This window comes from Marmota monax, unplaced genomic scaffold (genome assembly GCF_021218885.2).
Source record: "Marmota monax isolate L192 unplaced genomic scaffold, Marmota_monax_Labrador192_F-V1.1 WCK01_AAM20220418_F8-fsc00014, whole genome shotgun sequence".
Taxonomy (NCBI): Eukaryota; Metazoa; Chordata; class Mammalia; order Rodentia; family Sciuridae; genus Marmota; species Marmota monax.
In genome coordinates, this window is record NW_026695222.1 from 22,499,263 (window position 1) to 22,523,881 (window position 24,619).

General features: G+C 42.9%; 1 protein-coding gene across 6 annotated transcripts in view; it reads right to left on the reverse strand.

Annotated features, from left to right (window-relative positions):
* Ptprt (protein tyrosine phosphatase receptor type T) overlaps nt 1–24,619 on the reverse strand; it is a 1,068,074-nt gene that overhangs the window by 608,814 nt on the left and 434,641 nt on the right. For all 6 annotated transcript variants that reach the window (XM_058575678.1, XM_058575677.1, XM_058575682.1 and 3 more), the window contains exon 7: nt 9,394–9,687. In XM_058575678.1, coding sequence (XP_058431661.1) covers nt 9,394–9,687 — 294 coding nt within the window. The remainder of the gene's footprint in view (nt 1–9,393; nt 9,688–24,619) is intronic.

Genomic DNA, 24,619 nt, shown 5'->3' on the forward strand with positions numbered 1-24,619 from the left:
AAAAGAATCCCATTAGGATTTTGATTGCAATTATATTAAACCCATAAATTAATTTGGGGAGAATTGATACCTTCGCAGTATTAAATTTGCTAATCCTACAACATGATATATCGCTCCATTTATTCTAGTCTTGTTTTATTGTCCTCAATAAAATTTTGTAGGTGTGGGTATTTCCCACATAGATTCTGCACATTTCTTAGTTTACTCCTAAGTATTTATATTTTAATTGAATTTGGGAATATGATACATTTTTATTATATTTTTATAATGGTTATTACTGGCATATGACTATTGATTTTTGTTTATTTGCTTTGTGTCTGCCCACAATACTGAAATCTGTTAGCAGTTCTAATAGCTTTTTTTTTTTTTTTTTTGGTTAGTTTATTCTCCTAGGCTTTGCAGCTATAAGAACATTTTCTGCTTGAAATAAGCAAGTGACTTTCCGTTCCTGGCTTACTAAGAATTCTGATCAGTAATGAAGGTTGAATTTTTTAAAATTACTTTTCAGCCTCTCTTGAGAGGATCAGATGGTTTTTATCCTTTGACCTACTGATATGAGGCTTTATACCAATAGTTTTTTCTAATATTCAAGATTTTTCATCAGTGCATTCCTGGGATAAACCCCACTTGGTCACGGTGTGCTATGCTTTGATAATGATGCTGATTCCCAGGGTTCACATAAGAAAGCGAACAAACTTTATTGTGATTTAACTGAGAGTTCTAGTTGCAGCTGGGCCACTTGAGCAACCGTATAGCCTTGGCCAAGTCACCTACCTCCCAGACAGTCAATGGAGGACATTATCACTACCCCACAAGGTTGCCACAAGAACTACAAGTAATATACCAACAGTTTAAAATGATAAGCCTTGTAGAAGGTCGTCACGTGTGGCTGGCTGCTGTTTTCATTTCTACTATCATCCCTTCTCTCCATTTTGTCATTTCAAGCTTTTCATAGCTATAGGAGTGATTGATCTCTTATTTTAATATATTTGGGTTTTTTAAAATCCAGTTAGCTTGATAAATAAGCAACATTGATTTTTTTTAAATATATTAATTTTTATGTGGTGCTGAGGATCGAACCCAGTGCCTCACACGTGAGAGGCAGGCACTCTACCACTGAACTACAGCCCCAGCCCTAGCAATGTTGATTTTGTTGACATTAATGACCCTTTGTGGTTCACTTTTTCTTCAAGTCTCATCCTTCAATGTTAAGAGAGATTGGGGATTATTTGCTATCTTGCTCTTGCAATTCACCTCCAGCTCTCTAAGGACAATGGCAGAAAAATCTAACATAGTAGGAGGACATTTAATAGGACTTTTCTTGTTGCTTTGGAATATTACCTATGGCTACATAATCAGGTAAAACACCAGCAAGTTCTGCCGCCTTCTACTGAGAACTGCTAAGGGGCTTCCAACTGTTCTTCCCAGAGGTGGCGAAGAGGGGCCCAACTGGACCCTCCTTCTTCCCACCCAACACCACAATCAGCTCATACACTAAGCAGATGGCATGGGGTGGGGGAGGATGTCTCTGAGGCTGTGAATCATAGGCTTAAAGGGAGAGAGCTTTTCCTTTTATCCTCTTCTTTAATAAACCAAAGGAAGAGGCTACAAGCTAAGACATGAAGACATTTGTGTGATTGAGGGAGAGAGAGTCAGCAAGAAGAGGAGAGGGTTACCTCAGCTCCAACAGGCGCCGCAGACATTTCATGGGTAACACAAAGGCTCCCAGAACTGAGCAGGGTAAGAGCAAGCTTCCTCCCTCACCCCTTATCTTTTCCCCATGGTCCTATACTCCAGGGGAAGAAAGAAGGACGGAAGCAGCTGAGAAGGCAGGAGGACAGCAGGACGCACAAACAGCCAGTACCCCTGCTCCATCTCTTTTGATGAAGTGGTGGTCATACCCACCTTCTGCAGCCACCTTCAGAAGGGGCTCACCTGCATTGCACGAGTGGCAATGGCTCTCTGAGCATGGATTAGCATGCATGGGAAACCTCTCCCTCTTTGGTTTCTCAGGATCTTGAAGATTTCTCAGTAGAAACCATTGATTTTATTTCTTTGATTCTGAATGGGATAGTGATTTTATTTTTACTACATAATCTTGCCATGCTTTCTTAAGATTTATGAATTTTACTGGGATTATGGCAGGGCAGAGCTGGATATCTGTGCTCATACTACTATCCTGTCAATAAGGAAGTTCCATTTACTTCTAATTCCAAGCCCTGAGAGTTAAGCCAAGTTATGCTACCCCCATTTTAAAGATGCAGCCAGAGCTTAGAGAAATGGGGGAAAATTCTCACCAGACTCATAACTTTGTTCGATCTTGCAGACTTTTAATTATTCCTGTCTTTCTCTTCCTCTGCTCTGCCACAGAACTACACCCTAGACTGAAAGACACTTGCAGGCAGACCCCATTGGCCCCTCAGAGAAGGGGAAGACTTCTTTATTGGCAGGATAGTAGCATGAGCACCTGAGGCTCAAGTGCATTGCAGAGGGTCAGGACTTACTTTCATTCCCTGGTTGCTCCAGACATATAAGGTCTCATTCTCACACACCTTGACCTTCCAGAAGAGAAGGGTATGGATAACATGTTTTTCTCTTTTACTTGTTACTAAAAACAGAATTAAGAGCTGGTATCATCCCATCCTTCCCACTCCCCCACCCCCATCATCAGGTACTATTATAGCTACATATTGAGGACTACATGATACCCAAACAGCCACAAATATCCCACTCCTCCTTCAGTGATCAGAGCTTCTGTGCTAAACCACCTCTGTTTGGAAAAAGTACACAGAGTGGCAACCAGAGAAATTCTTCCTATAAGACGGTGCATCACACCACAGTGAAGGAAATCAGCTTAGGTTCTGACACTGTCTTCCCAGGCCTGAGATTTATTTCTAAATAATGTGCATCAAAGAGTTTCTGGGTTCTGAGTTCTCTATTAGGCATGTAACTTGCCTTATCAAAGCCTCCCAACAGACAAGATGCAATATAATCTCCCTTCAATGGAATAAAAGAAACTGAGGCACAGAAAGGTGGAGTAAATATCCCAGATCGTATAGTTAGCAAATACCCAGCTTGAAATAAAAAACAGATTCTCTGTGGCTCTAAAACCCATATCCTTTTCACTAAATTTTAATGATGACTCTCACTTCATTGAGCTCAGCAATTTGAATTCCTTCTTTTTATCCCTCTGGAGAAAAGAGAGAGCTAGACACATATCACTTCAAGTAGAAATCCATAAATATGTAAATAAAATATAACATGCAATCAACCCTCAGGTGAAGGGAATAGAGTCCCCTGAATCAGCAATGGATGTGGCATCTCTGGCTGTACAAAGACACTTTCACTTGGAGAATTGGCATTCTTCAAGACTACAATGAAGTGGGCTCTCAAGCAACGGGGTCTTTGATTCCCAGGAGCAAGCAATCACATGAGAGATGTACAATCACTTGGTTTATGGTATTGCTGATTTGTGATCCTATAATGATGTGAAGAGAGCTACCTGGGGACTAGTTCAAGAAGGGCTTTGGGGGAGAAAGAAAAGAGGTTTCCAGGTCCGAAGAGAGACACTTTAGGTTGCTGAAGATCTTTTTTCTTTTTCTTTTTTTTTAATGAGAAGGAATATTTCCAGGAAGCAAAATCAGGACCTATACATGGGTGTTGTATAGAGGCAGATCTGGGGCAACAATGAGGAAGTTATCTCTGTCTGATGTTAGATGATAATTTTAAGACATCAGTACACAGGTGTCCAGACTATTAAAAGTGATACTTAACAGAAGAGATGGAAGTCCAAGTTGAATCACAGTGTCTATATTTTTCATCATCTCACTTGCTTTCCCCAGTTACTGACCTTGGCAATCATTTTCAATGTCACTGCCCTTGGTTCTTCTGTGAACTCCAGATAGTTAATTCTAGCAGCCTGCCTGCTGTCCTTCTTCTTTTGAACCTAAAGGATAGTGTCCATGTATGACCTCATCCCAAAATTCATAACCACATTGACAAAGGATAGAGAATACTATAACACAACCCATGAGCAGAATGGGCTGCCTCAGAGATTGTGAACGTACTATCAGAGGCAGAGATGGACACCCCTCAGCTCTCCTGGACCCAATTCCTATCATCCTCTGGATGTCTGCTGTGAGGATGTGCTAGAGGAAACCATCCAATGTTCTAGACAAGAACACCTCTGAGAGTCCAGACTACAATATGAGTATCGTGTCCTGAAATGGGATTTCCCATCAGATAGGGAAGAATAACAAAAGTTGGTCTCCTTTTGAGGTGCCAATCAGTCCTGAGAACTGGACTCCTTGTTTTCATATAATAATTCATAATCATAACTTCCATAACAACAACAGCAAGAAATAATGATTTATTTCATTATAGGCATCTAAAGAGCATTTTGAGCTTTTCAAAGCACTTGGATACGCATGTTTGCCTTTGCCCCAAGGCCTGCATTTCCAGAAAAGATGATGAATGATTAGAATGAGAACAAGGAACCAAATGATGAACACCACCAAAAAATGAATGAAGTATTTCAAGGGAATGGCATAAATACTGGGAATTAAATCACTTTCGTTAGTATGAAGATGTATCTCTGATCCTAAAGTCCAGGTGAAATCAGGAGGTTCTCATGGAAGAGGAGGCAGTCACCTAGTCCCTCTGTGGGTCCCCCTTACCTGATACTCACCTTCACCTCCAGCACAACATATTACAGCTCAAACTACTCCTCTGCCCATCTTTTGTGTTTTCCATCTCAGGAAATGGTTCTGCCACTCACCTCTCAGTTATCTGAACCAGAAGCCTGGCATGTCACTTTAGACTCCCTTTCCCCATTGTCACATTCCTGGAATCCCACATGATGGTCTATCTGGGTTCCAGTGTAACCGGCTAGGAGTCCTGCTCCAAACTCCAACCTTTTGGTCTGAGATACTCTGAAGCCAAACCCTTGACAATCCTCTTGCTCAAGGGGTTGACTCTGCTCCTAGTGCCCTGAGGGGGTACCTTGTCAGTGTCTCCTTCGTCCTGGTAGAACCAGAACACATGCCTACCTGCCTTGATGAACTGAGATGCACTTGAGCCTGTGACTTCCTGCTGCAGAGCCTCTGCCTGCTCCTAGCAGGTCCTTACTAAGCCAACCTCTGCCACCCAGGACTAGAACAGAGTTCAGCACATAGTAAGTGCTTGATGAAACACTTGATGAAAAACTCAGTAAGTGTTTGATGAAAAGGACTGAGGCAGCCATTCATTCTCAGCTGGTCTCCATGATTACCCAATCCCACCTTCAAAAAGACACTTGGGAGGAGAGGAGGTCCCCACAGCCAAAAACTCCATCAAACCACAGGAGTTAGAGAAGATATTGCTCAGTGAAGTTAGCCAATCCCAAAAAAACCAAATTCCAAATGTTTTCTCTGATATAAGGAAGCTGATTCATAGTGGGATAGGGAGAGGGCCCATGGGTGGAACAGAGGAACTCTAGATAGGGCAGAGGGGTTGGAGGGGAAGGGAGGGGCATGGAGTGATAAATGATGGTGGAACGTGATGGTCATTATTATCCAAAGTACAGGTATGAAGACATGAATTGGTGTGAATATACTTTGTATACAGCCAGAGATATGAAAAACTGTGCTGTATATGTGTAATAAGAATTGTAATGCATTCCGCGGTCACATATAAATAAAAAATAAATAAATAAACCATAGGGTGAGAGTTCCTTAAGTCAGAAGACTTACCTCTAAGAACTTAAATAAACTGTGACCTTGATCTCATAACTCTGAATATAATCCCCCCCCCCATCTACCTCTCAGAGCCGCCTTAAGGATCACATTACATAAAGGGCATTTATAGAGGGGCCAGGTCAGGTGTCACTGCATATCAGCGATTCTTCCATTTGGCTGTGCATCCACATGGGTCAGGGGGCTCCTTAAAGCACAGACTCCCAGGCCAAACTCCCAGCATTTCTGATTCACTGGGTCAAGAAACTAGTTCAGAGTATTTTCATTTATAATAATTCTCCGGGTGATATCTGTCTTAATTCATTTGGGTGGCTATAACAGAATATCATAAGGTAGGTAGCTGATAAACAACAGAATTTATTTTTTAATAGTCCTAGAGACAGGAAAGTACAAATATCAAGGTGTCACCAAATCAGGTACCTGGTGAAGGCCCAGTTCCTGGTTCACAGACCCATCTCCTTGCTGTGTCCTTACACAGCAAAGGAGCAAAGGAGCTCTCTGGAGTCTCTGTTACGAGACTTATGACATCATCACCTTCCAAATCCTCCACCTCCTGACCAGCACACTGAGGATTAGGTTTCAACATATATAAATTTGGGGGGAAGACAAACATTTAATTTCTAGTAACACTGATAATGCTAGTCCAGGGACCACACTTTGAGAACCACACTGCCCTGCATTATTCTGAGAACACTACTATTTGATGCTGACCCTGTCTTCTTCCATGAAGTATGCTATTTCAACACACAACTTCATGTTTATGTTTTACCTCTTTTGCTGTTTGGTTGGAGTCTTCACCCAGCCTGTAAATTCCTCTGGGCAGAAATGATACCTCCCACATTCCACACTCTCTCATTTTCTGGTTTTGTAAAATAATGAGTACATTTTCAGTGTGATTAATAATAGAATAGGGGAAGGAGAGAAAACTCAGACTACCAATGCCAATAAAGAGCATTCACAAATGGATAGATAGCAGTCCTGGCATTCTCTTAAAAATTAATTAAGAAGCAAAGAACATTCTACCATCAGAGGCAATGAGAGAAATGATATTATTTTCTTGATGACACATTTTGTAGAATGTGGGTTATTCAAGATTTTAGCTGTAACTTACTTAAACACCAGCATTTCTTGAAATATAATATCAAAAATGGCATTCCAAGTCATAATTTTTATAGTGATAGTCAGATCATTGTGTTTTCAACATGTAAAATCCATTATACAGTTGTGGCAACTGTTTGCAATAGATTGTAAATTTTTATTGAGACGATCATCTTGCAATTGAATTTCCAAATGTATTATATGATCATCAGCAAATAAGTCCATGGGGGCTGATAAAGTACTTTGAATATCATTTATAAAGATCAACTGACAACTCTTACATTTACCCCATGGAAAGAGAGTAGTCTCATCAGTAGAATCAAATCAATTATTTTTATGGATGACGATTGCATTGCAAAACTGAGATAAGGTATTATCCGGTTTAATAACATACCCTTATGTCCTTTTAAAGTAGTAAGTTTCATAATCAGGTTTCAATGAGGAATTTTACCAAAGGCCAGTTTTGAAAATAATTTTAAAAATGGCATCTCTGCTCATCATAGTGCTTCAATAACTTTCAAAGCAATATTTCCAAGAGATGGAAATACTCACTTCCCTTGGCTTACATGCTACAAGATATACTTCTGAGATATTTAGGGATGGTTCCAGTTAATTCTGCTAGAACATTCAAATTTATTTCCAAAACAGTTGAAAACTCAAATTTGTTCTAAAACACCTGCTCTATCAGGGAGCTGTTTAAGCTTAATGCAAATTATAAGTTTTCTTGTGGATAATTTTGTATGCAAAAAGCATCAGTGAAGTACAAAACTGCATCCAGACAAAATGAGATGCACAAAACAAGCACACACACACACACCCCTAACACCTGCCCACTCCCTGAGTTCACCAGGTGTGCTGTGAGCCACACCGGTCAGTATCTGGTGTATACCCTTCCACCAGCCTCAGAGGGCCATCCTGCTAGCACTTTACAGTATCTCACAGGCTGCAGCCCTCTGACTTGCACCCCCACAAGCGAACATCTGAAGTTCTCAAGGTCATCTACCATATGTATTATGGTACTCATGCACTTCTTAGCCATTCGACACGTATAAACTTGTGCCGCCATTTTTAATAGCTTCCTCTCTTTTTGTGTCACTGATGAAGTATGAGGTGCTCCTAATCCCATTAATTTTTTTTCTCATAATTATATGGTATTCATCGTGGTATGGTATTCATCGTAGCATGGGGCACAGAACAGTGATTTTTAGCACTGCTATAACGTGTCACCTTATAGCAGAATTTACATACTTTGCTTTTTGTTCCATGTCTCTCTTCTGAGGGACCCTTCACTCCCCGCACCCCAGAATTCCATCAGTGACCCCTTTTCCCTTGGAAGTCAATACTGCCTTCTTCCCTGAATGGCCCCTCCCCACAGTGCAACACCCCGCTCTGTGCACCATGCCCACAGCATCCACCTCTCTATTCATCTTGATGCAACCAGAGATCAAGGGGGTTAGAGTCAGAAAACCTGAGTGCAAATCCAGACATTCGCCAACTCTATGACATTGGACAAAAAGTTTTTAAGATACTGAGCCTTGATTCCTTCATGTATGAATGGTTACTTAGACTGAAAAAAATAGATAATAATATGATTTGAAAGAAAAACAAAACAACTACATCAACTTCTTCTAATTTCTTGAGTTGCATTCAAAGCCAAGAACATCTTAGGAATACAGTCCCAGTCAAAAGTCCCTTATTAAAAATACCATCAAAGCCAGGAGGCCTCACAAATACAACTGAATCCAAAGGACCCTCCCACATATAGCCCCAGGTAGAAGATTCTTTAGCAACATCCAGAAACTTGAGTGAAACAGCTCCAGAAGCCCAAGGAGATATCGTAGCATCCAGACGGGCCTTAGAAAAACAGCCCCAACCTGGACTTCGCTAGGAGCCAGGAGCCTCAGAGGATCCAGAATCAGAAAACTCTCAGGGACTCAGGCAGCTCCAGAATCAACTTTGAGACACCATCAGAACCAGGAGGCACTGAAGACAAAGTTGGCACCAGGAGCTCCTCAGAGACAAAACTCAAACTATGAACCAACAGTGAAATGACCAAATCCCAGGGTCACCCCCCAGCCATGGATCTTTAAGGACAAAGTTGAAATCAGACACATGCCTGACGTACAACCAGAATCAGAAGGCCACAGAGGTATAGTCTAAATGAGGCCTTCAAGGGACACAGTAAGAACCAGAAGCCTTCAGAGAGTCAGAGCCAAGAACCTTCAGAGAAGCAGGGCTGGGAGCCCTCAGAGGCATGATTAGCACCAGAAAGCCTCAAACTACAAATGATATCAGGGGTTTGCAGAGCCACATCAATAGAGTCAGTGTCCCATCAGAATCACTGCCAGAACCAGGAACTTCTCCGTGACACAGTTAGTCATGAGGTTCTTGGTTAGAATCACAGTCCAGAGCCAGAGGCCCTCTAAGGCCAAACCCAGACCTTGACTCTCTTTCTCCACAGCGTAAGCACACTCACACCAAAGTCACCTGGGCAAGAGGAGGACCAGTAACCCGATGGCCCAGCGGCTCACAATGGATCCAAGAAGAAGGAGGTGGTGCTTACCGGCACATTTGGTCCTGGTGGTGAGGGGAGGCCCCGGTGGCCCTGTGCCACCCTCTCCTGGCCGTGTGAGCAGCACCCGGATCTCGTACTCCACGTCGGGGTCCAGATGCCACAGCTTGTAGTTGGGAGAGTCAACTATGTGGGTCTCGGCCCAGGTGCCCGTGGTCGTACGGTACTCCACCTCCTTCAGGATGATAGGGCCGTCCCCAATGATGGAGTTGGCGTTGGGCTTGATCCACAGATAGGTGGCCCCCACAGCCAGCAGCTCTGGAGGGGCGATGGGGGTGGGAGGCTCTGCAAGACAAGCATCAACACAGGACTTTCAGCCTCTGTGGTTTACAGATGAGCAAGTGAGGGGGAGGGACAGAGTCCAGGCACAGCAGTGTAAAACATTCCTATGACCCTTTTGGACACATTCACCTCCTGCTTTAGTTTTTAGGTTTCTGTCAGTGTAACCTGAGTAGACATTTGTTCAGAATCTATAGCCAACACCTACCATATCTCCTTCATTGAAAGAAGAAAGAAAAAAGAAAAAGACACTGTGGGACATGGTTTCTCCAGTATACAGCAAGGCCACCAGGAGGAATCCTCTGCTTCCTATCCTCAAGTGAACTTGCCTTTACTATAAAGTGAGGTTTGACACAAAATTTGAGGGGATCTGTAGTTTATAAGCATTTTTACATCCAAACACATAGATTGTTAGTAGAAGTCCTCCCTGGAGTGTGATATGAGCCTAGGTTGAATAAGGATGGTGGCCTAACAGGAATTCAGCTGCTTCTACACTGTGGCAGGTACTGTCCAGCAGAGAAAGAGCCCTTGGCCATAGTGGACACAGTAGGAATCCAAGGTCAAAGGAAAAGTCCTGCTGAGTTACCTGCTCTGCATTGCTACCTCCCTTCCATTAAGTTCCATATTGTCAGCTAAACATGCCAGAATTTTAACAGTATTTATGGTGACCTATTGGAAGAGCTGCAGAAAGGAAGTACTTCTTTATGGGCTTATTCATGTGTGCACATATGTGTGTGTGGAGTGGATACTGGGCATTTAACCCAAGGGCATTTTCCACTGAGTTACATCCCCAGCCCATTTTTTAAATATTCCATTTTGAGACAGGGTCTTATGTTGCCCAGGCTGGCCTCAAACTTGGGATCCTCCTGCCTCAGCCTCCCCAGTATCTAAGATTATAGGCATGGGCACTGTACAGAGTTCTTTTGAAATTTTTAGAGACCAGGAAATTTCACACATATTATTTCATTTACTTCTTAGGCAATGTTAATTGCCTCTATTTTTATGGGTGAAAATCTGGGAAACCCAAGCAATCAGGTCATCTAACCAAGGTCAAGAAACAGATAAGACAGGAAGAAACCAACTTCTGCATGCCTTCCCAGATGGGCTCTCCCCTTGGAAGGCTGTTTGGCTCTTGATATCCCTATTTAACAGCAAACTGGATGATTGTTATTCTTATTCTTAACAAAAATCAGTGAATAATAATAAAGAAAATGAAAGAAGAAATAGCCCTCTTCCCCACCAGCCAATGTAGCAGGCATTTTAATTTCTCTATGTTCATTCCAATTTTTATTCATATACTTATAATTTTAATGTGGCTATAATAACTCAGAGATCCAGTGCAGAGTTGTTTCTCTTCCTTCATTTATTACATCCTGAGGACTTGGTTTATATGTTAGATGGACTTTGCTCTCACTGTCTTTAATAGCTACAGAATGATCCATCGGGTTATCACACTAATTATGCTCCCATTGTTGGACATGTGACTTGTTCTGAAGTTTTGCTGTTATAAATGATGTTGTAGTGAACATCTTTGTGCAAATGATTGCAGTCCTTGTTGTCTGATATTTTCTTAGGACCAAAGGCCAGGAATGGGGTTATCTATCAAGGGATAGTGTAGGATCAGTGATTCCTACAGTAAAATAAAAAGGTGGGGTTGAGGAGGTACTTAGGGATGGAGTGCAATGCAGATGTATTCAGAACATGTCAGTCCCAGAAAGGCTCTGGGATACTCATATGGGTGAAGGTAAGTATGAGTTCTAGTTTGGAACTCGGGTGTGTGCTTTGGGATAAGACTCACTCAGCATTTCTCTTCTAATTAATTACCTAGCAGCGAAGACTCTTCAGAAACAGAATAATTTTCTGTGAAACAGGGGTGGGCAATATTTTCTCAGTGTGACTTGAAGCAAATCTTAAAGGACAACTTCAGATTGCCTCTATTGTAGCCTGCCTTTTGGTCAGAGAAGGAAATTAAGCAGATTAGTCAAGGTATATGCTTTTCTTTACAAAGCCATGGGGGTTATTACTCAAGACCTTATTATCTCAAAGGTGTTTGCAAATTGATTTTTGGATAATTTGTTCCAGGTAGAGAAGTTAAGTTGGCAGGCAGATAATTTCTAGGCTCATCCTTTGTGCATTTTAAATATAAAGACCCTTTGATCGCCAATATCAACCCTCTAGAGTTTCCATCAGTCTCCAATGAGGCCCCCAGGGTGATATTCTGTAGCTCTGTGATGACGCTAACTAATTCCTTAATATAATAATTCACACACTGGCCCTGGACAGATTTAAGAGCAGCAGACTTTAATGCTTTGGGGGCCCAGCAAGTGGTTACATTAAGCCCTCTTCCATTGACTGTTCACCATAGTTTTCTGCTCTTCTACTTCAGTGTTTTCCATTTCTGATCATCAGAAAAATAATAAGGTATTTATCCTTCCAAATGTTGTGTCTTCTCATGTGTTTCTAATGGTAGGTCAAGAATAACAGCAAACATCTCCATGAGTGTATAAATGTCCTATGTCAAATAACTCGCGGGTTCACAAGTTCATGTGTAGATTGGTCCTGGAGACTAGTCACCGTGATAGATTTTGTATGTTCATTATCACGTCTCTGTTTCTGGCACCAAGAAGTCATCAGATTATTGCTTCTTTTTGTCCTTTTCCTTTCAGTGGTGGGTTGGTGTACAGTTGGCATTCTTAGCCACACACATGGACTGGTGGTCCATAGAGACAGAAGCAGGAGTAAGACACAGAACAAATATATTATTAAGCAGCATGATCTTGAAAATGCATAGAAAACTCATGTTTACTTGTATCGATCCTCCTCATACAAGATAATGCAGTGAATGTTACATGGCCATAAAATCCAATTTAGAGGACGAGAGTGATCCCGAGACCACTAGAGTCATTGGGAAGGAGACAGAGACCCAGGCAGAGCTGGGTTAAGCTAGAAGAGTGGGAGGAGAGCAGCAGAGCTCGAGACCAGAGGGCTGTCCCTCCCCGCCCCCTCTTGTACTTGAGATGTTTGTGTAATTAACCAGAAGAGTCTTTAAGGAAAGTTTAAACCAGTAGTTTTTACTTTTTGGTAATAGGTCCTGAAAATCTCATGGGAAATTCCAAACTCTCTTCCCAGGAAAATTCACAGCAGCACATTACCTGGAGTTCTGTACACCATTTCAGGAATCCATGAACCCTGTGAAACCCATGCATAACCCCTGCTGGGTCTATGCCAAGAACAGAAGGAAATATCTGTGACCCAGAGGCTGGGAAGAGTACCACTAAATATTAGTCAGAACTGAGCCTCAGAAAATTTGGTAGAAACGAACCTCCAACCTTGTACCATTAACTTCTAATCAAGTAATTCTATTGACACCCTCATTCAGATCTTAAAGCCCTGATAGTTTCCTAAAAACAGGTTGGGCAGACACATGACTGTTCTCATCCGTAAGCTTTTCACACAAGACACAACCAAGCCCTCTCTTTCCCTGACCCCTGCCCAGTCGACTGTGCAAAGCCTGGAGTAACTCTTTGACATCTGATAGCATCTGTGCTCACAAAATTTGGAAACAAATCAAGAGGGAGGCAGATTTGCTTCTAGGAAGCTGCAACCTGAGCTGAGAGATGGCCTCTATTCCTTCTAGTCAGACATCAAAGCACGGTGAGGACAAGGACCTCATGAGCGGACCACAGGACCTGGGCGGCAGCTGTCCATGAGCTGCCAGAGCTCTCCTTCCACGTGTAGATGGTGAGGTGACCTCTCAATGTGATTCAGCCTCATCCTCAGGCAGAATTGGTCTCCAGACCAATTCTGTCTTTCTTTTCCCTGCTGTGAGCACTTGTAACAGTTTGACTCCCAGAAATTCCCACAGAGAGCAAAAGTGCTTCAAATAGCCCATGATCGAGTGGTGTGTGTGTGTGTGTGTATTGTCTGCTCCAGTCAGAAATCAAACATTTGAGAAAAACTGTATGTTTCTAAGATGTGAAGTGGGTCTTGACACGGTTCAGGTGAGGATGACTGGGTCTCCAACACTTCCCAATGCCCCTTCCCTTCACCTGGCTGCCTCCTTAATTGCATTTCAACTTCCTGAGTCACAGAAGTCCTCAGGAACACCCTGCCCCAATCCACCTGCCAACATGGGCACATAACAAACACACATGTCCACCATGTTCCCTTCCATTCTCTTACAAATGCCACTTATCACACATGGACCAGCTTTCCTTGCATCTTTAACTTAACCATACTTGTTGTTTTCCAAATCTGCTGCATAACTTCTTAGTTGCATAGACCACAGGTCTAGGCACCAAGGTGTTCCAAAGTGCCACTCCAATTAGCTAGTCTACAAGTTTGTAAGTAGTGCTGTTTCATTAAATAAAATGGCTGGAGGATCCAAAGATGAATGGAAACTCAACAGGGCCAGGGTCCTGGCCTTACCAGATATGTAACCCTGGTGGTCCATAGAGATAGAAGCCACCCAATCTTTGTACTTCTCAATATTTTTACCTTGAGAATAGAAAATAAGATTGGTTTATGATCCATGTTGTAAACGTCTCTAAACTTTGTAATTGGCCCACAGTGTCCTCATTGGCTCTATCCTGACTGGGAGATCCCAGGAGTAGCCCTGACTCCTCACTGTCCCCTAGACTAAAAACAGACAGTATCCAATCCACCATAGGTGCCCACAGGAACAAGTTTTTATGTCCTTGCCTGATACACAGCCAATAGTCAAAAACACTTGAAATCTTATTTAACTGGGTAGAAAATTATTTCATAGTCTTTCCTAAAAACAAGAGGTTATAGGGGAAGCAACAATGAAAATGGATAAGAGGAAGAAGGAGAACATTACAAAAAATGGAAGAATGGACACCAAGGCTAAGCATTGCCAGTATTTAGGGGGAAAGACATCAGACAAGTAGCACTGAACAGCAATCAAAGACATAATTATAGAAAACTTTTCTGAAATGAAGACCCAAGTTTGCAGACTATGAAGAACACAGTGGGTTCCAGATGAGATCAATGATAAGACTCAAGCTTACCATGGACTAGTGATATTTTTTAAACACAAGACTCACTAAAAATTCCCACAAGCATCTAAAGAAATACATCTGCCCATCAAAATAAAAAGACCAAAAAATGAGTTCCCAGCCTTGATCATTCCAATATGAAACACCTGTACGTGTCGAAGAAGATGGTGATAATAATAAGTATGAATGACAGCAGTGGCAGCTACCATGTACTGCACATTCTTAGGCACCTGTCCCTGCTCTTAGCACTTTAAAATAGTGACTTACTTAATTTTCACAGGAACTCTGTGGGTAGATACTATTGTAATTCACACATTTCTAAAATGAAGAAAGAGATATACATTAAATAACTCAATCAGTGTCAAACAATCAGTCATTCAAAGAGCAAGGATTGGGACCAGGGCAGCCTGCTAGGGGTCTTCACTCCTAACCATTATTATCTGGACAATGGTATGGCACACACTCAGGTTTTACAGGAGTATTTCATGTGCCAAGAATGTTATGGCCAGATAAGTTGTGGCGTGTTTGTGAAGTCCATAGAAAGACACTCAGATTCTAAAATAAATAAATAAAATGCAGAAAAGTGCTGTCTACTTACTCTTCCTTAGAGAAAACGAGTTGAAGGTATACCCCAGGGCACCTTGGGATGGATCATGCCATCACCTCTGGGATGAGGATCTGGGGTACTATAAGGATGGGTCCTATGCGGGGGTTAGCTAATGAAAGGCCCTTCTTTCTAAGATCCTGGAAGAAGAGAGCCACCTCACACCACATTGAGCTGGACACAGCCCACACTGTGAGAAGACAGAGCTCCGCACCCTTCTTCCAGATGGCATTTAGTTAACACTTAAGATCAAGCTGCTTCACTCTGAAGGGCCAACCATGGCTTTGGTGACCATCCTGAAAATGGACACCACAAATTCCTCCAGAAAGATGTCCTCCTCAGACACCCTCCATAGGCACAGAAGTCTTAACTTCAACTAAATTCAAGAAAATAAAATCTCACCTACCTAAACCCATTAAAACATCTAGATATTAATATACCGACATGTTGATGGTTCTTCTTAAGGTTGTAAGGAAATGGCAGATTTCTTTCCTTTTTTCCTTTTCTTTCTTGTTTTTCTAAAAACACCCTCCAATAAGCCTTTATTGGCTATCAATTATAAAGATAAGCATTTTAAATAAATAACTTATATCTTAAGATTTTATTTGTATGACCCGCCAAATGGTTCTTCACAGCCAATCTCCTCTTCCATCTCCCCAGGAACTAGGTAGCAGGAATCAAGTGTCAGGAATCAACTGTTCCATTTGTCCAGCCAGTTCCCCACCAATAGCTCACTAGCAAGGAGAGGTCCTGGCCACTTCTGGCCACTGCTCGAGGAAATCCATCTGCGATTAGAGTTGACTTTCAAAGAGTCCTGTGATTCTACTTAGAGTGCTTTACCTACTTCCTCTTCCGTTTCCCTACAGTGACCCATGAAGCAAATAATAGCACTTCTATTTTATGGAGGTGGATATCAAGGCTGATGCTTGATGTGTGAGAGCAGATACAGGTAACCAGCCCATCCACTCTCACACCAGCAGTAATCAGAAACAACATTGAATCCCTGGTCTTCTCAGAGGCTGCACTCTTTCCTCAGTAGTAAAGTGTCTCATGTGCAGTGAACCCATGGAGTTACAGCTCCTTGGACTGTGAAGACACAGAGTAAGAATGCTCCCTGAGGATTAGCTGGGTGCCAGGCACTGTGCTGAGGACTTTTCTGAAATAGCACCTGCATTCAAGCAGGTGCTATTATCAATCCCATTTTATATATGAAACAAAACAGAAAAAGCAAACCTAAGGCTTCAGGAAGTTAATTGATCACAATTACCAGGCTAGTAAGAGAAGGAGCCAGCTTTCAATTTTGAGATTCCAGGGCGGTGCTTGTATTCACTCCACTATACCAGCTCCTGCTAATAGATTCCTGTGGTTGAGGGAGATTAAGAACCTTGTCTGAGGCCACAAAAGTGGAAGAGAAGGAGAAGCCAGATCTGGAACTATCTAGCTCCTTGTTAAGCCGGCAGCAGTAACCATAGACATGGGAGGTACACAGGACATCACTGTATATATCTGCTTAATTCCCCAGCACGTGCCTGTGACTTAACTGTGACTTAACTTGAAGACCTACAGGGAGAAGGAGCACACTTGTCCACACAACAGGTGAAGACTCTTAAAAGTGAGAGAGCACACCTGGCTTCCCAGAGGAGACCTCTCTCACCCGCCCAGGTTCACTGTCCACTGACTTCTATTCCCCCCCTCCCAACTTCACACACAAGTGACATGAAAGTAGCAGATGTCTCTGCTTGTGCTGTTCTTCTGCCGATCACTCTTCCTTTTCTCAAGCCACCTGACTTTTTCTTGTCCTTAAAGGTTTAACTCTCCTCTGGGATGACCCCCTGGATCTTCTCCCCCCTGAGACTGTGTTCTCTGTGTTCTGTGGTATGGTAGCAGGAGGTCCCAACAAGCTGAGCCTGAGACGAGGATTCTATGCAAGTGACTGATTGGAGACTTTTCAGAAGGAGGCAGGATAGTGCAAAGGTAGAAGCGGAACAAGGGATTAGCGTTTGATAGCAGACTAAGTTCCACATAATCCCACGGGAGCTCTAGACACAAACCACACCACAGATTTAGTCTTCATTGAGGGAAGGGGACCAGAATTGTGTGTCCATAATTGGCTATCAGCTGCTCTGGGGAACAGAGGCATCACCCTCCGTCCCCAGACAGGCAGCTGTCACAAGGCTAAGGACAGGGATTCGGAGTGGATGATTCCTAGGAGTTCTGTAACAAGGGACCACAACTGGGTGGCTTAAACAACAGAGATTTATTGTGTCATAGTTTCAGGGGCTGGACATCTGAAATCAAGGTGTCAGCAGGACCCTGTTCTGTTGGCAGGCTCTAGGAAACAATCCTCCCTCGCTTCCTCTAGCCTCTGGTGTTCGGCAGTCCTGGATCTTTGTTGGCATTGCCAGCATCACTGCCCTCCCCACCCCCGTCTTCATGGTGTTCTCCCCCATCTGTGCTCTGTGCACAAATTTCCCTCTTCCTATAAGGACTCCAGGCATATTGGATCAGGGCCCACTCTACTCTATTTGGCCTCATTTTAATTTGAATTATCTCCATAAAGATGCTATTTTCAAATAAGACCACATTCCAGGGTTTCAGGAAAAAACATGAGTTTTAAGGGAACATTATTCAACACAGTACAAGAGGGAACAAGAATCCTTTAGCTGCCAGTACTCATGGCGACAGGAGAGAGGTACACAGAGACGGACAGCCTGCCCTGCCATAGAGAGGCTTCTCATTGGTGCTTCCTGGGTACATGTTCATCCCAGAACTTGCACACTGTATGTAGGCTACCTGATGGGTCTCCCCAGACTGTGAAATGTTCAAGGACATGGACCAAGGGCATTTTTTTCCAGTGTCCCCAGGCCCTTGAGTGGGTCTTCCGTATGCATCTCCCCAGTATGATGGTCCTTGAGAGCAGGAGTCATGGACCCTTACTATTCTATTTTCTGGCACAAATATTGTTAGTTCTTAGGATCCTAAGCAATTTCTTTCTACGATGTGGTTTTCACTATTTTACTATCCTCATCATATTTGAGTCTATCTTAAGATGGAATTCTAGCATCAGAATTGAATGAGTTTGAATCCCAGCTCTGCTACTTTTAGCCCTATGTTCTAGATGTTGGTAGCACTCAGCCCACATTCCCTTGATCTACCCCAAAGACCTCTTGCAGACTTCTTGGTTAGCACCTCCATGCACAGGTGACTGCTCACCTCTAGCACTGACATCTCTCCCTGCTAGGTGACTCTCTACTGCCATGGGATTATGATTGCAAGACAGACTGACGTGCCAAGGTGTTACCATTCCCAGGAACAACATTTACCCACTGAAATACGAAATTTAAGTGGGTAAGCATCCCAGTTTCCTTGGACATTGGTAGGACAATGGGATGGTTTCACTCAGTCTTTTAAATGATCCTGGTTGAATTAAACATTGGTATCCCCAGGGCTACAACTCATTAATGCACCCTTGAGGGGCCTTCCTCCTATGCTTCACTTCTGCTCCATTTTATCAACAGTCCCTTCAACTTCCAGATAAACTACTTTCAAATCTTTGTCTCAGGATTATGGAAAAATCCGACCTAACATATTATGAAAAGCAAGGCATGTTACTTAACCTTTCTGTGTCTCAGATGCCCCAACTATAAAATGGGGATAACAATAACACTTCTCTTATGGGGGATGTCATTGAAGATTAACTAATGATTATATTTGATACTCCTAGAATAGTCCTAGCACATAACAAGTACACTGTGTTGGTTACTATTATCATCACACTCCCACCAACCACTAGCGGGCAATTCAGCAGTCACTAGCAACTTAGATGGCATCTCCACTTTGAGCTCTCCATAGAGAGACAAAAAGATTCCATCAAATACTTTCCCCTTCCTATGTCATGATAAAGTGGATCCATCAGGGGTGTATCCCAACCAGTATTTCTGCAAGAAAATAAATTTAAGGACTTATTATTTGTGTCCCTCCAAAGCTCCTGTGTTAACGCAGGATTGTTCAGATGTGAAATGATTAAATTAAGAGAGAGATGCGACCATTCAGTGGACTAATCCATTTGATGGACTGATAATTTGCTGCAATGAGCTAGGCAGCTTTCCTCTACCACCCCCTTCCACCATGATGCTCTGCCTCATTTGGGGCCCCCAGTGATGGAACCAGCCTCCATGGACCAAACCTCTGAAACCATGAACCCCAAATAAACATTTTCTCCTCTAAGTTGTTCTTGTCAGGTGTTTCGATCACAGACACAGAAAGCTAATTAACACCAAGCTCAGCCTCAGTCTACTGAACACAGTCACGTCACAACCCAGGAAGTCATTTAGAAATGCATAATTCCATAATGACTTAGCACTAGATGAGATTTTATGACTTGCAACACCCTATCTGCACAGCCCTGGGCTGTTCTTTCTCCCCTAGCACCTCATCATTTTCAAGATTATGCTTTGCTGGGCCACTTCCCCAAATTAAGAGCAGAGCAATCACTCTAGAAGAGCCTTTTTTTTTCCTTGCCTGCTAATCAGGAGTTCACAGAAAGCTTGAATCAAGAGTCCTTCTTCTCCAGAGAGGAGAACCAGGATTGTAAAGCTATGAAATAAGAGGCCACACGGCAGAAGCAGCTTGTCCCAGAGAAGTAAAGGCATTCCTTGCTTTCTCTGTCCCATTTGCCCAGCAGCCCTGCCATGGGGAATTGGGCAAAAGGAACTCACGCCTTCTCCAGTTTGGATCTCTGAGTTCCAAAGACATCCCGGTCTATACCCCAGTACAATGGTGAAGCCTGTTATTATCACTACAGCCAGGTAACTAATTCTCCCAGTGCTACGTGCCTAGTGTTATACCAAGATTTACTTATATGAACTCATTTATTCCTCATATCACACCATAAGGTAAGTATTATCAGAGTTGTAATTTACAGAGAAGGAAACTAAAGGAATGTGCTAGTTTTTTTTAAATTTCTGGTCTTTTTGCCTTCAACCCTACTCTTATAATCAGTTCAATGACCCTGAGGCTGGAACTCCTCAAACTATCCTCTTTCCAGACTCTTTTACTAGCTGGTTTTGGCTTTGTCCTAAAGATCAGACACTCTAGAAGGAGACTAGAAGCCAGAAGAGGGAAGGAGATGCTCTCTTCCTGTATCGAGGTTATTCTAGCAACAGGACAGCTGTGTACTGGGCTTCAATTTCTTCTGGGCTTATAGAACCCACATCACAGCATCTCTTTAGAGTTACCAGAAGAGGAAACAGCAGTTTCCCTATAGCTGAAGAAGGATCTTCCTCTTCAGAGGTTCCAGCACTAGCTCTAAAGGGCTCTTCCTCCAGGTGTCTAGAGGAAATACTGTCTACAGGGCTGTGCAGATAGGGTGTTGCAAGTCATAAAATCTCATCTAGTGCTAAGTCATTATGGAATTATGCATTTCTAAATGACTTCCTGGGTTGTGACGTGACTGTGTTCAGTAGACTGAGGCTGAGCTTGGTGTTAATTAGCTTTCTGTGTCTGTGATCGAAACACCTGACAAGAACAACTTAGAGGAGAAAATGTTTATTTGGGGTTCATGGTTTCAGAGGTTTGGTCCATGGGTGTCTTGTGGACCCATAACTCCACCTCCATTTCTTTTGGTTACCCAGCTGCAGATGTAGTCCCTGCTTCCTGCCATTCTTGGCTACTCTGGTGTCCCCTTTTGCTCTGGCAAACTTCCACCGCTTTTGCAATGAATTCGCATCAATAGGAAGCTGTTTGAAATACCTGGTGTAATTTGGGGATTCGTGGATGCTGACTAATACAGGTAGACATTATAAGCATTTTCATTTTCTCCATGAGGAAAGTAACACACAAAAGTTAAGTGTCTTTCCCAAGGTCCTGCAGCTAGCACACAGTGGATCTGGGATACCCAGGCTGCCTTTCCCTGGAGGCTGTGAATTTAACCATTGCACTCAACTGCTCCAGTATCCTCAACCCCCAGGTCAGCCGCAGAGCAAAGCAGGTAGATGACAGGTGGTGAGATAAGGTCCTCTGTTCAACAGTCAAGCTCTGAGGGTGACTCTGCTGTGTTCTAAAGATAGTGGTCAAAGCAAATCACTGTCTCCACCCTAGAAGAACCTCAGACACTAGAGAGTGAAGCAGATGCAAAATCAATGAGCTACAGAATAAAATGGCTTGGCAGTAGTAAGTCCAGGGTCTCATGCACTCAGAAGGTGCACAGAATAAGAGACCCAAATATGTCCAAATCCTAATCCCCAAACTTCTATAGCAAAAGGGATTCAGAAGATGTGATAGAGGCAGGGATTATGAGTGGAGAAGAGTATCCCAGGTTGTGCAGGTGGGTCCAATGTAATCACAGGGTCCTTATGAGTGAAAAAGGGAGACAGCAGTCAGAGAGAGACTGAAAAGATGCCCCACTGTGGCTGTGCTGAGGAAGCAAGGGATCACTAGGCAGGAGAGCTGAGGGCCTCTAGAAACTGGGAAAGACAGGGAATGGTTTCTCCCTTGGAGAGTCAAAAGAACACAAGATGCCCTGCTGAGCCCTTATAGTCTTCTGGTAATGATGCTCTAAGAAAACAAATTTGTGTTGTTGTGGGCTACTGAGTCCATGGCAATCCAGTGCAGTAATAGGAAACTAATACAAAAGGAGCTGTCAAGATCTGACGGAGTCAGTGAAGGCTTCCTGGAGAAAACAAATCCTGAACCAGGTCTTGAAAGGAAGGGAGAAGCTAAAAGTAATCAGTGGGAGGAGGAGGCCTTTGCAGAGATGAGTAAAGATGGGGTCACTCTTGCTAAAACTCACATGAGGAGGGGAGACAGGAAAGAGTCAAACAAAGACAATGGCAGGAAGCAGGTCTGAAATGATCTCCATTCTGAGGCTTTGAAAGTGGTCATGTGACACAGGCATGTGGTCATTTGGGACAAGTCCTCTGACTGTAGGGAAGAGAAGAGTCTAGTGTCTTCGGGAGAGACACTAGAGTCAGGAACCAATAAGGGAGTCATGTCAATTACTGAGGAGAGAGATGATCAGAGGCCTAGCACGATGGCCATGGGGCTGGGTGGCAGAGTCAGAAGAGGCAGCAGAGGTTTGGGAGACTGAGTGACAGGACCTGGTCACTGAGTGAATGTGAAAGGCAAAGGAAATGGGACTGATGCAGGCTAGTCTTCAACAGTCTGGGTGAATCCTGGCACAGTCTTTCTTTGACCTCCACAGTGCTTGCCTGGTCCTAGTAGATATCGTCCTCAGGTCACAGCCCAGCACCCAGCCCTCTGCACCAGCTTTCCATGCCATGCCCAACACCCTACACTTACCCCGTTGTATCTTCAATTCACTTTCACTACCAAGGGTAGTGTGGCACACTGGAAAGGCAGGATCACTGGATCAGAGACAGATTGATTCACAACTCTAGTTAATTGTGTGACTTCAGGAAAGTTACAGAAGAACCCTTGAGCCTCAGACTTTTCCCATGCAAAATCAGGGGAAAGGATCTCATCTCACCGGGTTTTCTTGTGAAGATTGAATGTAAATGTCTGAAACAAGACAGGCTTTACATAAATGTGAGCTATTTCTTTCTCCCATCTCTACCAGACTTGGTTTCTTACACTGGTCTTTGTCTCCAACCCAGAGCCCTCTCCATTAACAGGCCATTCAGACCAGCTTATCAACCCTCCTGTGACCTCTCCTCCCAAGCTTCTGAGCAGTTGAGGCATTTTGGACTCATGTCTGAGGTGATAGTATCAATTTCGGCTTCCATGCTCGAGGAAGCCACACATCTCCCACTGGGACCAGGAACTCACAGCCAATAAGCCCTGGGGAAGCACTGCAGCGCCTTACCAGAGTAAGTCTGAGAAAAATGAAGAGTAGAGGAAACGAACGTGCTGAGAGCAAGGGAAGAAACACACAATTCACACAACCTGAGACCAGGCAGCTCCAGCAGTTGCTATGCTACCAGCCACAGAGAAAAAGGCACACACAGAAGGGGACTGGGGCTTTAGAGATACTGTTATTGTGCAAATTTCTCTCCTTGGCCTATCCCTATGTGCAATGGGGAGATGCATAATTAGTCTCTAAGCTGCTGAAATGGTTAGAAGTAACTGGAAGTATTGACTCCTCTGAAGTGTCAGGGAGGGGTGTCCAGATGGATTAAGAGGCTTATCCATATAGCCTACTCAGTTTGAGGGGAGAGTTTAAGAGATGATTGGCCCCTTTATGTAAAGGAACTGAAAAATTAGCTTGTTCCAAATCCCTCCTCGTTCCTGTAGGGCTGCCTGCATGCTCTGCCATCCCCAGCCTGAAGAGACTAAGCAGAACCTAAATAACTGCTCTTTGGCAAAGGGTTTTAAAACAAATAATCCATCAAGGTCCCACAGCCAATGGGGCCTTTTACCAGAGGCCACCTGAGCTCTGGAAACAAAAGTAATGGCTTCATGCTGGTAGCCTCCACAGTCACTAGATTCTGCTGTAGTTGGAGACAACGAGGAGATGGGGAGGGAAAGGCAAATTCACTGCTTATGACATTTCAGACACTGTTGTAGATATTTCTAACATATTTTTCATGCATTTATCAAACATAGGCACAGGGAACCCAAAGAAATATATGACTTCCATGGAGTTATACACTGAACTGAAACATCTTATACACTGAGCTAAAACATCTTTCCAGGACAAATTCCACTTGAAGATGTAGGATAATTATGTTTGAATTTTTACACACATAAAAGGCTTCAGTGAAATACCACCTTCACACAAGTTTTAGGCAGGAGCACAAAGAGAAGAAATATTTCCACATTCACCGGACAAGCCTAGGATAATGATCATACCCAAAACTCACAATGGTATCGCAAAAAAAGTTATACTTTCAGGCCAACCTCTCTCATAAACATGGAGACAAAAATCCTACACATTGTATTAACAAACCAAATCCAGTAATATCTATAATGAATAATGGCTCATGAACAAGTTGGGTTTATTCCAAGGCTGTGATATTGATTTAATATTAGAAAATCACTCAGTATAACTCATTATATTAACAAACTAAGAGATAAAAATCATGTAATCATCCTGAGAATGGCAAGGAAACATTTGGCAAAAGTCAATATCCATTCATGATAAAACCCTTAGCACATGAGGAAGAAGAGGAAAATCCTTAATCTGATAAAGAGTGTTCAAAATATAAATCTAACATCATCATCAATAGTAAAATACTGAATGTCTGCCCCTGAATTCCCTGATTCTATTAGATGTTCTAGCCAGTGCAATGAAGCAAGAAAAAGAAATGAAAGACATAAAGATAGGAAAGGAAGTAACACAGCTTTCATTATTTGCATT